The following is a 13,298-nucleotide window of genomic DNA, read 5'->3' as shown; positions in this document are numbered from 1 at the left end:
TAAGGGAATCTCTTTTTGAAAAATAACTTGAACACCCTTGTACATTCCACCATATTGCATCATTATCGTAGTCTAAATTATTTATATTTTGAATTAACAAGCCAGTCTTGAATTAAGTTTTCCTAAATTTCTGTGGAAGTTTCCATCTTTCCCACCACGTCTAAAAATGGTCCTTATAAGGACTGGCTTAAAGGGGCGAAGCAAGAATGCTTTTCATCTTCCCCGTTATCTGTAGAGGACAGTGTAGGGATAAGGTGTTATTGAGCTATTAAAGCTCTGATCATGGCAGGAGGGTAACAGCAATAGCCGAGCCTCAGTTAGGGCTTCATTGACAACAACATTGCCATCCATTACCTTCCAAGGGTATTAATCACCGCATCTCACGGTCGATTCTCAACAAACGTCTAAAAATGATAAATTCACAGCGAAGTTTAATATATTTAATATTATTTTCAATATTTGGTGCAATTTCGAAATTTTACTCTTTCGTAGTACTCTTTTTCCAACATCGTCAATCTATCCACTTTTTTTCGTTTTTTTTTCTTTTCTTGAAAATCTTTTTGCAATAGTTTCCATTTCGCGAAAGTGTTTGTGTTGTAACGAATTCTCATTAAAAAGAATGTTAGATTTAAATGTTTCCAGTCATTAGATCCATTTGAATTGCAATAGAGAAAATTATTTGTGCCAGAAACAAATACGAGGTAGTAAAAAACAATGCATTACATCTTTGTTTTAGCAATTCTTATATTTCTAAGAATTGTTTGAAAAATCAGCCATTAGTAACAGAATACGTACTTAATGCTGTATCTTCCAGATTGTGTTAAATTATAAGGGACTGATTGATGTGTATTGAAATTCCATGTAATTGGATCATTAAAATTCACGCATTAATATTACGTATCAAATGGCATTGTTAACACAATTTACTTCTGCTAGTCGTTTTTCTGTGTTTTCCATAATTTCAAATAACTTCGATTGTGAGCCTTATTGATAATCAGATCTTTCGTTATCACTTTCAAATTTGGTGTTATTTTAACATTTTAGTAAGTTAGTAAGTTAGTGGAATTTTTCTCTCTTTTCTTAACGCATAACGTTACTGTCAGGATGGGTGAAGCAAAAATGCTTTTCATATTCCAATTTGTCTGTAAAGGAAGTTATTTGGGAAAGGGAATTTTGTGAGCATTAAGCTCGCCCTCTTGAGGGCAGTTGTATTAGTTATGATCAGCTGGGAGTAGAATAGTCTTCGGTCTTTTGTATTTGTAGTACTCTGTTTCATTGTAATTGACAGCTTGTGCGATCAGCGGGTTTGAATGCGAACTTGACTTGACGAAGAATTTTTCTGCGAGATCACGAAGAAGGGAGGAGATGTATGGAATTCCTCGATGAATCTGTGAATTTCTGATATACCATGGGGCATCTAGAATCATCCTTAGGCACTTATTTGGGATTCTTTTTCAGTTTTGAAATGTTTGATCGTGAAGTGTGACTCCATGCTGGTGAGGCGTAGGTAATAACTAGTTGAATAACCATCCGGTAAAGTAGTAATTTATTTTGTAAGTTCAGTTTGCTCTTGCGGTTGATCACTGAATAGAGTTGAGCAGTTACTTTGGATGTCTTGGAGCCAATGAGATTGATGTGCTTGTTAAAAAGGAGTTTCTTATCCAGCAGTACCCCAAGATATCTGGTCTCTGATTGCCATTGGATCTTTTGACCAGAGAGCAAGATGTGTTCTTTAATGCAGACTTTTTTTTTCTAGAGAATAACATGGCTCAGCTTTTGAGGGGGTTTACGTTAATCCTCCAGTTGGTGAACTATTTTTCTAGTGCGTTGATACTTCCTTGGAGTCTAGTGATTGCCAGTCAAGGCTGAGAGACCTAGATAGAATAGCGGTGTCGTCGGCATAAGGGGCCGTTATGGTTGTTCTTGAATTTAGAGGGATGTCTGATATGTAAATTGTGAAAAGTAGTGGGGCAAGAAGGGAACCTTGAGGTACACCAGCTCGAATTTTGCGCCTTGATGAAACAATTCCGTTAAGCTTTACTTGCAAGTATCTTTCACTAAGGTATGAATTAATAAGTTTTACTACCTTAATTGGGATGTTGTTTTCAATAAGTTTGAAGATAAGACCTTGATGCCAGACCTTATTAAAGGCCTTGGCAACGTCCAAGAACACAACAGCAGTGTGGAGGTGCCAGTTGAAACCATGGACGATGAATTCTGTTAATCGGTGAATTTGTTGCACTGTGCTGTGAGCTTTGCAAAAACCAAATTGCTCATTTGGGATTATTTTATGTTTGTCCACTGCTAATTGTAGCCTTGTTAGAATGAATTTTTCTGTTATTTTCCTGAGGCAGGAAAGAAAGCTGATGGGCCTGTAGCTTAGGGGGAGTTGTGGGTTATGACCAGGCTTTTTCAGAAGGATGATGTCAGCAGCTTTCTAAACTGTGGGAAAGTACTGGAGTCTTAATATGGAATTGGTTATATTAATTAGATGAATTATGGCCTTCCATGGGGGTATTCCCTGGTCCCGACGGAATCTATTGGTGATTCCGTCGGGACCAGGAGCCTTTTTATTCTTCAATTGAGATATAATGTTGATTATTTCTGTTGGAGTAGTGGAGGTGATGAGATCTGAATTATCCTTAGGATTTCTTAAGGCTTTTCTGACCTTACGATGAACTTTATAAATGAGATTAATATTTAAGTCTTCGTAAGATGGGCTGCATTGATTTTCCAGGTTGTCAATTAGGGCTTCTACTTTTTCTTCATCTGAGTGTGCAATTCCAAGTTTGGTCTTTATAAGGGGAAGGGGTTATCTTTTGGTATGAAAAGATTTTACAAATTTCCACATGGCGTTATCTTCTGGGTTGATTTCCGTAAGTTTAGATTCCCATTCTGAATTCCTGTGTTTTTTGGAGAGCTTCTCGAACCTGTCTGTTCAAGTTGTTTAAGGTTGTTTTGTCCTGCGGTGATTTACTGTTGTGGTATCGCTTTCTGGCTTTTTTTAGTTCTGATCAGGTTCATAATCTCTTCCGGAATCCAACTGGACGAATGTGGTTTGTGACTGATGCTATTGCTGTGTTAATATGTCTTGTTATGTTGCTTACATCTAAGTCTATTTCTTCTTTTTGGCGAATAACAGGAGGTGGTCCGATGTGCTCAGGGAGAACCTTAGAGAGCTTATTCCATGCTATAAAAAAGTGTTGAGGAGAGAGCTGATCTTGTGTACCTAGCTTGAGCCGGATGGGATTATGATCTGAAGTAAGCTCTTCTAATGTCTCCAGCTGATATTGATATTTGATGTTTTTGAGGGTGGCTATGTCTAGTACATCCGAACTTCCTGATGGGCTGTAGTGGGTGGGCTCAGTAGGTCCAGCTTCTATTGATGAGTTGAGTGACGTGTAGTTAAATAAAGTACGGCCTTTGGTGTTGATTGACGAACTGAACCGAGCGGTATGTTCGGAGTTGAGGTCCCCTGCTATAATTATGGAATCCGTGGAGCCGAGAATGAAGTCTAAATCCGATGTCAATAGTGGAATGCTGGGAGGATTGTACGCTACATAGACTTTAATTCCACCTGCCCTGTTGTTGTGCATCTCCACACGTGTCACTTCAAGGTTTAAAGTTTGAGGGTTGGTTAAAACATTGTGGTTTAAATAATTTTTATTAAAAATGGCTGTGCTACCACGACTAAAATTAGGTCTGTCCATCCTATATATCTCCTTAATCTTGGGTTGTTAGATGGTCTGAGGTGTGATTTGCTGATCAAGATTATGTCCGGATTGTATCTGTTTGCGAATTCTTTTAGTTTCCTATTTTTATTTGTCGGGCCGTTAGCATTCCATACTATAATCATGAGAGAGTTTGGTTTGAAGTTTTTATACAATGTAGAAAACTGTCAATATGGATTGGATTTCTTGATAGAATCTCTTTCTGGAAGATGGTGAGGTGTTTGCCTGAATTCATGCAGTATGGTGGCAAGTGAAGCAGTTAGAACTGCTTCACTTGCCACTATGGAGCGTGTTTCTTCTTGAGATGAAGGAATCTGAGTTCGTGCCGCCTATGCGTATGCTTTGGTCATGGATGAAGGTCGCATGCCTTCTGTGCTGTTAACTTCCTGTGCTGTGAGGTATTTCGAACAGGAGGGCGACCTGCTTGGTTGCTTATGGTGTCGTTACATGGGGGAGCAGGGTTCACTCTTGCTGATCCACGATATTTTGGGTGGAAAAGGCACCCATTGTAATTAGCAGGATGTGGTCCTCTACAGTTAGCACAACAGGCAGGTGTAGATCTCGGCTTGGTGCAGGTGTTGGTCTGGTGTCCCTCTCCACATTTCAGGCATCTGTAGGCAGCTCTGCACAACTTTTGGGTGTACCCGAATTTTTGGCATATATGGCATTGCCGTGCCGATGCCTCCTTCCTTAGAGACTCGGTTGCGATTTTGAGCCTGCAAATATCTGTCACTTCATGTATCCTTTTCTGTGTGTTGCTGATTTCTACCAACACCAGCGGCATTGACCTTTTGTTAGATCTCAGCATTTTGCTAACAAAAAACCACCACCAAAGACTAACCGACAATATGATTGTTCTCCTAAGTTGATCCTCAGTCTTCAAGGAACTTGAGACTAAGGTCCCTAGGAGAACAAAACATCAACTTCTCCAGGGCAAGAAATACTGATGAGGGTGTAAAGATTCATCCTGCTACTGTTTGAGATTATCGTAAGATGACGAAAATGCTGGACAACTCCAAAATGCCCTTCCATACCTTCTCACTAGCAAGCGAGAAAAATGTTAAAGTGGTGTTTAGAGGGATTGCTGAGGACATCACTGCCGACCTAATCAGTCAAGGACTTACCCCAGCAACCCCTCTAAACACCACTTTAACATTTTTCTCGCTTGCTAGTGAGAAGGTATGGAAGGGCATTTTGGAGTTGTCCAGCATTTTCGTCATCTTACGATAATCTCAAACAGTAGCAGGATGAATCTTTACACCCTCATCAGTATTTCTTGCCCTGGAGAAGTTGATGTTTTGTTCTCCTAGGGACCTTAGTCTCAAGTTCCTTGGAGACTGAGGATCAACTTAGGAGAACAATCATATTGTCGGTGAGTCTTTGGTGGTGGGACAGGTGTGAAGTCCCCTTCAGTGTCCACATCACCTTCTTCCGTGTCGTTAACCTGAGTGTAAGTATTCAGGAAGCCGGGATATTCTGCCTCAAATTTCTTTAAGGTAAATTTTAAGAACGTCGAGGGTCAGATCTCCGTTTAGATTTTGAATGGCGTCCTTGATATCTTTCCATTTTTGTTCACCGTATATTGTTGAAGAATATTCCGGTTTCTGTGGATAATCCTGTAGACTTTAGAGGGTCTACTGATTTTCGTTTAAAATAAATTACCCTAAGTAATGGGGAAGTGTCGAGAATTCACTTGGTCACAGGATGAACGCCTACATCTCTAAAAAAGCCATAATTCCACCACTGGTCTTCATTTCGGATGGGGCCTACACGGCCATCAGACCTCGTGCATTTTTCATGCGTGGGGGCGGGGAGGAGAGGAAGAGTGGAAATCAAACTGTGTCACCGCCAGTGCAATGTGAGATTCCCGAAAAACCTTGTATGAAATGTATGAAATATGAAATCTAAACAGGCTCAATCGAAAATAACATAATAACACATCGAAAGAACAAGAGAAAACCAATTCCACGATCCCTCCCCCTCTTTTGTTAAAATTAAAAACACACTCTCCTTATGTTTTACTAGTATCCAATTTTTTGTTTGGTGTTTTGCCTAAAATCAATTATGTTTTTTTTTTTATTTTATTAGGATAATAAATCAAATGTTTAGATTTTATGTATTTATAGTAAGTACAAAAATGCTATATATGTATTATTTATAAATTCTAACTATTTCTTATCATTAAAAAGAACACAATGAGTGAATATTGAACACTAATACATTCAAACTTGCGCTGGTGAAGTGGCCACCTGATTGGTTCGTTCAGGGTTATGTTGTCTGGACAGCATGTATATCCATGCAATATGCATTCAGATTAATTTATATCAAATTCTAATCCAAAAATGGACAAAATCGAATGTAAAGAATAAAAATATGAGATTTTGTAAACCACAAAATTGAAACAATGCTGTGAAATGTCTTGAACAACTACATTGCATTCATTATGTATTTTCTCCTTGTTTTTTGAGTTTAGATCTGCAATATGGCAGAATATAAAGTGTGATAATTTCTATTGTTGCTAACATAATATTCCCTCTTGTACAATTGATACAGAAAATAAGTAAATCGAAGTTTATATTCCCTTGGAATGACTTAAGAACACCTTGTAAGACGAACAAGTTCTCAGTGTTATCTTTTACGTACCGCAAGCCTTCCAAGATATTTACTATCATGCTTTTGAGTGTATTATGAAGAACGGAAGACGGAAATGTATTCTTGAGTAGGAAAATATTTCCATTTAATGCCATCATTGCACATTAGAGGATTCCATTACCTACCAGCTGTTCATTCCCTCTTCTTTGTACATTTGTTGTTGATCCCAGTCTTTTGTTATATCACTGAATGCTGCGGCTCCAATTCTCTCAATATGATCACGTACGTTTCCTGTTTCTACTAACTTATGTGGTTTCTCAAAGCTGGTGGATATTTTTTCTTCACTAAGGTAAGAAAAGTAAGTGTGTGTGTGTGCATAAGAATACAGTAAGAGGCTTCTTCTCTGTATTGTCTGAGATACATTGCAGCGAAAAACAAGAGAAAATAGACGTATCTGTGGAGATAATTACTTGTGAGCACCGATGATTGTGTGAGAACTACAAAAACGGAAATTAAGCGGTCTTATCTTGTTGCGCATATGAAAAAAATAAAAAAAGAAATATCTAATTTGTTTTCTTTCTGTTTATGATGGTAATAACTGAATATTAGAATTCCGTATTGCTGTGCTTAACAATTATCATCCACATTTTAACTTTTTTTTTTTTTTTGAAATCGTATCATTATTTTAAAATTTAGAAACAACGCCTTACATAATAGAAAATCATGCAACATAAAATTTCAGATTGCTTAGTCCTTATAAGGACTAGCTTAAAGGGGCGAAGCAAGAATGCTTTTCATCTTCCCCGTTATCTGTAGAGAACAGTGTAGGGATAAGGTGTTATTGAGCTATTAAAGCTCTGATCATGGCATGAGGATAACAGTATTGGCCGAGCCTCAGTTAGAACTTTATTGGCTACAACATTGCCATCCGTTACTCTCCAAAGGCATTAATAACCGCATCTCACGGTCGACCTGATGTTCTATCATTCCTCCCTCAATAATGTTTTATAAATATTTTCAGTTTCTCTTTTTGTAAATGGTGTTGGAATTTTAAAATAAAGAAATAACTATTCTTTTTTAAAAAAGACAATTTGTTAAGTAAATTCTATGGATAATAATAAATTACACTATATTTTATATAAATTTCTTAAATATTTTGAGATACTGCAGAAATTTTGAAATTTTAATGATTAACAATATATATTTAAGAGTCCTAAAAGAAAAACAAAATCCTCAAAATTTAAATTATTTAAAAAAAAATTAATATCGCTGAATACAGAATATTTCCCCTTAACCATTCAACGAAAGGGTGTGAGATATCCATCGTTCTTTCATAAGCAAAAATGTAAAACTTTAGTTTCGGAATTGAGCAGAGAACTTACATGAGGAAACAATCTTCGCATTAAGAGTTGCCTTCGGTGTTACTTAAAAGACGAGCTCTGCTTAAGGCGTCCTTGTGTTCTTCTTGTGTTAGTGCATCTTAATTAAGCTTTCCCTAGCCTTACAGCAGTTGTAAATTAACAGACCAAATACAGGCTTAGTTGCATCAGCAGTAATTTCCAAACTAATCGAATCCAACTTTCAATCGCTGGTCATTCTGAATTGTATTGAATATAAATACAATAAATATTATAACAGTATATGTCTGTATTACGATTGTTTTTTCGATGGGGGCCGTGAAATATTTTAATTTTTCCAAGGGGGGGCTTTACATTCATAAGTTTGGGAAGCACTGTTCTAGACCACTCTTTCAGTATTGTGAACCTTCTCAAACCAAGGGGAGAAAATCTTAACGGGGGGAGGGGTTCGATATTTCTGTTTCTCTCAGTAACAATAGCAATTGATCTTCAAATATTTTATTTGAAGCTTTGATAATTTTTCATATTAAGTTGAATAATTTAGAAAACGATGTGGATAAAAAATGAATTAGTTCAATGAGTAACGAACCATTTTAATTTTATTAATTCAGTCAACTTTAGTGTCACGAAATGATGCCACACCCTTGGCAGGAGGAGAAGATTCAAAAGGTGTCACTCTTTAATAATGAAGAATGTCACATGATGAAGAACCCAGATTATATTTTTAGAAAAAACAACAACTGATATTGAGTTCAGGACTCAGCTTTAACCAAATGACATTTATTAAAATTTGGAATGTAATATTCGCAAAAGAAAATATCCTTGTGTTCCAATTTTAGTTTCAATCAGTACACACTAATCACAAAACAATTCGTCTAACCGCCTTTATGTATGCAAACCACGTTATTTGAAGAGTAAAATTGCTTTATTTAGAAAACAAACAAACAATAATAATAACAAAAAAAAACGTAGAATTGTTACAGACGTCAGGATAGCCCTCATAAAAACATTAACAGTCGAAAATTCAACTCGGATCAACATAAATGCTTTACCCACACGAATTAGAATAATTGTTAACCCTAACATCAATGCGAATGTGCTTCTGGGCAGAATTAATCCTTTCGCGTCTATTTATTTACCAAAAGGGAGTAGACACCACTTTCTTTTACCCTTACATTTCGGAAACTTTACAATCTTTCACTATCATTTATTCGACGAGATGATTACAAGCTAAAAACACACAATTGCTGCCATCTTGTGTTCCTCATCCTAATCAGTGTATTATTTTGTATATATCTTTGTGTGTGTGTGTTGTTGAGTTGTGGATTAACGCAGTTTTTCTCCCAGGAGAAAACCCTACTTTGCTCTATTTGACAAATATTGATCGATTACTTTGAGAATTGTTCGGAAAAAACCTGGCCTAGAAAAAGCTCGTCTAGTCTATTAGAAATCTACATATTCCCATGAGGATTACATTCTGTTAATGACTAGATGAATATTTATATGAATCCCATCCGCACGCTAAACTATTCCATCTGTACCGGTCATTGATTTTTTTTCCAGAAATAATCGAGGGGAAAAAAAGGTTTCATAATTACAGAACAAAAATTATGAAAAGCATGTGACTCCATTGACACATTTTTCCCTAACCGTTCATTTACTTAAATCTCTTTGGATCAAAAACCAGACATACTCAAATAACTTTACAAACATCTATAATGTCCAAAAAAGACATACAAGTACAACTGTAGGAAAAAAATAGAAAAACAACCTATAGTATAGGTTGTTGTTGTTTTTTTCCTCAATATACAAGGAGAAAACAGAGAAATGCCCAATCTGTACTGTCACGCGCAGCAGTTCCATCCTGTTCTCTACATCAGTTCACTCGATCAACCGAGTCGTATTTTTTTGTTGTCCCTTCACAGGTGGTTGTGTCATACTTGAGTAAAAGTTCTTGCCTGTACTTTTCGCAACTTATCTATAGCACGCACAGACATTTTGTATTTCCTCTTTCTTTTTTGATAAAATACATTGTGAAATTCGAACATGATTTGATAGAAACTGTCCTAGCTTGTAAATTGTAGCTTAAACAATGACTGCAAATTGAATGTTCTTTTAAATGCTTCATATTGTTAACTGCTCTGATAACAAAAGTCAACAATGAAAAAGATGCACGAGATGTTAGACGCTGAAATAGCAAAACGATGATGACGTCACTGTCTAACATCATTATTACGTTACCTTCTTTATAAATAATTTTTGTGCTAACTAAATGTATTGGTGTATTTACCATTTATTAGTTACTGGGGAAGTGTACTAATATTTATATATTTTTTTCTTTTTTTCAGAATATTCATATAAGGTGTACCGTAGGTCAATAGAAGATTTTCTTTTTCTTGAAATATTTAGATGACATCGTTGCATAAACAGTCTTTTTAATAAAGAATTGTGACTTAAGTAGACAAACTTCTTCACTCTTCTCTCGTTGTCTTCTTTATCAGGAAAGGAGCTAGCAGCCATACATCATCTCAAGTAGTCTCATCATACTAGGCGTGCGATACTCGCGTGCGTCGTATCACCCCCCGGAGGAAACAATGATCCGTGCCTCACTCCAATAAATCACTTCTCCTCCTCTATTCTCAGTTCACCACCGAAATTTTGCCATCGTGAAATAAGTTAGTGCGTGAAATAAAAAAACTCCTAACAACACAGGAACAATAACAAAAAAAATCCCGTATGTGGAAACAGATCGGAGCCAAACCCATTCCATCAATTAACCGGATCGAACTCGCTTCGGAAGGACAGGAAGAGACAAACGCCCAACAAACAGCATTCGCTAAACTCTTGCAAAACTTTGGCGAGGAGGAGGACGACGAGATATACGGCCAGTTACTTTGAAGCGGTAGTGGTGGCGCGTCCGTCGCCTGCCGTACGCGATCGAAACGTCGGGGTCGTTGTTACCGCACGTGAACAGTCCGTCAGTTTCAGGAAACGGTTTATCGGCGTTGGTAGCGGTTTGTCTCTCTCGACGTAGGAAGACGAGGTGGTTCTTACCTCCATCCTTGCCCCTAAGACATAAATTTCACTAATGACATTGGCGTGATATCGCCGGAAGAAACCTCTGTCGCTCACCGTACGATGCGTCTCCTTCCTTGGTGCCGTCGCTGTTAAAGCAACAAGTGTCTTGAGCTACCATGGCGGAGTTCATGGAGAGTTTGCCTCTGAATTCTTCTTTGTTTCTGAACTGTACCTTCAACGGAAGCATCGTCAACGGATCCAACTGTTCCGACCTGCAAGAGGAAGAATATCCGATGGGGAACCACCCTGTGCTGGTGCTAGAATTCGCTAAGATACTCTACGGGATCGTCTGCCTAGTGGGCCTCTGCGGGAACACCCTGGTCATCTACGTGGTGTTGCGATTCTCCAAGATGCAGACCGTGACCAACATGTACATTTTCAACCTGGCCATAGCGGACGAGATGTTTTTGATCGGACTGCCTTTCCTCATCGCCACCATGACCTTCAAGTCGTGGCCTTTTGGGTCCGCCATGTGCAAAGTCTACATGACCACCACCTCCATCAACCAATTTACCAGCAGTCTTCTGCTGACCGTTATGAGCGCGGATCGCTACGTAGCCGTCTGTCATCCCATATCGTCGCCACGATACCGTACTCCATTCATCGCCAAGTTCATTTGTCTCACGGCGTGGACAGTGTCCGCTCTGCTGATGGTACCGATCTACATCTACGCCAGTATTTTCGGGACCAGTGACAGAATGTCTTGCAACATCTACTGGCCCGAGAGTGAATACATGGATGGACAGAAGGCCTTCACCTTGTACTCGTTCACGTTAGGGTTCGCCATCCCCTTAGTCTTAATTCTGCTCTTCTACTTCCTGGTCATCTGCAAGCTAAGAAAGGTAGGTCCAAAAAACAAATCTCGAGAGAAAAAACGTTCTCACCGAAAAGTCACGTATTTGGTGCTAACGGTCATTACAGTCTATGTCATCTGTTGGCTGCCCTACTGGATCACCCAGGTGTGCATCCCTTTCACGCCACCCCGCCAGAGTCAATCGAAAGTGGGCTTCACCATCATGCTGTTAGCCGGCTGTTTGTCGTACGCGAACTCTGCCATGAATCCAATCCTGTACGCATTCCTGAGCGACAACTTCAAGAAGAGTTTCGCCAAAGCGTTCACTTGTGCTGCGGGAAAAGATCTGAACGCTCAGTTACATGTCGAGAATAGTGTCTTTCCTCGGACCACTCGCGGTGGTTCTTCCCGCTCACAACCCCGACGCGAAGCGAGCAAGCAGGCAAAGAATCAAGAACCGGAGCAGTCAACAGCCATAACGCTCACGTCGCGTTCAAATATCGTACTAGCAACCGACAAAGATCTCTCTGTTAGAAACGGATTCAGCAAACATTCAGCTGAAAATGAGCCAACCCAAGTATAAAAATCGAGTTAGTTTAAATATTGGCGATTAGATGCGAGAACTTGCTGAGCAAGACTCATTGTTGAAAGCTACATTTGGCGCGAGATGAACTTTTCATTGTTTGTTTCTCTTTCAAAACAATTATTGCTCATTTCAACAAGTCACGCTATTTTTTATCGAATGGTAACGATGGAACGATGTTTTAGAGAATGTGTGGACTGAATATTCTCCTATTTTGGTGACGCTCTTTTTCAGAGTTTAGATCGCTAATAGTCCAAGTAATAAAAAAAAAAGAGCCAGGGTTACATGTGTTAAAGACGAGGTAAGAAGAACTAGATGTAAGGAATGAGGTTTGCTCAATCTATAACTTGTCTCCTTATCAGCGCTGACAATAATGGTGCCCACTTTCTTTCACTCAGATTTTATCACCATTCTCTTAAAGAACACAAGCAAAAAAAATTTAACTTGTTCGGTAAATGTTTTTATTACCCGAATGTTTTTCAAGTAAAAATCTTTAAATTGTTTTGGTAAAATGCTAATAACTTACAAAATCAAATGTATATATGTTATTAAACATGAATTCCGTTGTATCAAGTGTGATCGTTTGATTAATTGTAAAATGAAGAAAACCTAATTAAAAAAATGACAGGCTATCAGATGACAAAGTTAATTTTTCTCAACGTCATAATACATCATAGTAATCTGTAGATATTGTTGTAAGCATTAATAACAGTGATTAACTTAAAATGCTGACAACGTAACCATATCAACGTGGACATTGTTTCTACCTGCTATGATTTAAGGTACTAGTAAGCTTGACAACAATGCTAAATCATTTTCCCCTCTAATGACGTAATATCCCGAGCAAGTATCCTAGCAACCACGTTGAAATGAACAATGGATGCTATATAAGAATTAAAAATAATATTGTAATTGATGAGAAACGTTTTGAAAAGCCAATAATTTTATATACAGACCAGAATCACTTAATTAAATTTACTGAGCGGTTTAAGACATTATTAAAGTAGCTAAATTACGTTTTGGTGAAACTAAACTGCCCGAAGTTAACATCAATGAAGGTATTGCACATATAGAGATTGATAGATGGACAGACTGAAGCATTTAACTTAGTGGAACAAGAACAAATCGCCTTTTAGCAGACTAAAATCAATATAAGAGATCTT

General features: G+C 38.0%; 1 protein-coding gene across 1 annotated transcript; it reads left to right on the top strand.

The window, feature by feature from the left end:
• The first annotated feature begins 10,875 nt into the window (after positions 1-10,875).
• LOC150103067 (somatostatin receptor type 2-like) lies at positions 10,876-12,135 on the top strand. Its single transcript, XM_090398082.1, has one exon. The coding sequence runs from the start codon at positions 10,876-10,878 to the stop codon at positions 12,133-12,135; it is 1,260 nt and encodes a 419-aa protein (XP_090254208.1).
• The last annotated feature ends 1,163 nt before the right edge of the window (positions 12,136-13,298 follow it).

Source organism: Typopeltis vanoorti, chromosome 9 (genome assembly GCF_054136105.1).
Source record: "Typopeltis vanoorti isolate ZY-2024b chromosome 9, IOZ_Tvanoo_1.0, whole genome shotgun sequence".
Lineage (NCBI taxonomy): Eukaryota > Metazoa > Arthropoda > Arachnida > Uropygi > Thelyphonidae > Typopeltis > Typopeltis vanoorti.
The sequence above is the reverse complement of the archived record's forward strand: the minus strand, read 5'-3'. Positions and strand labels throughout refer to the sequence as shown.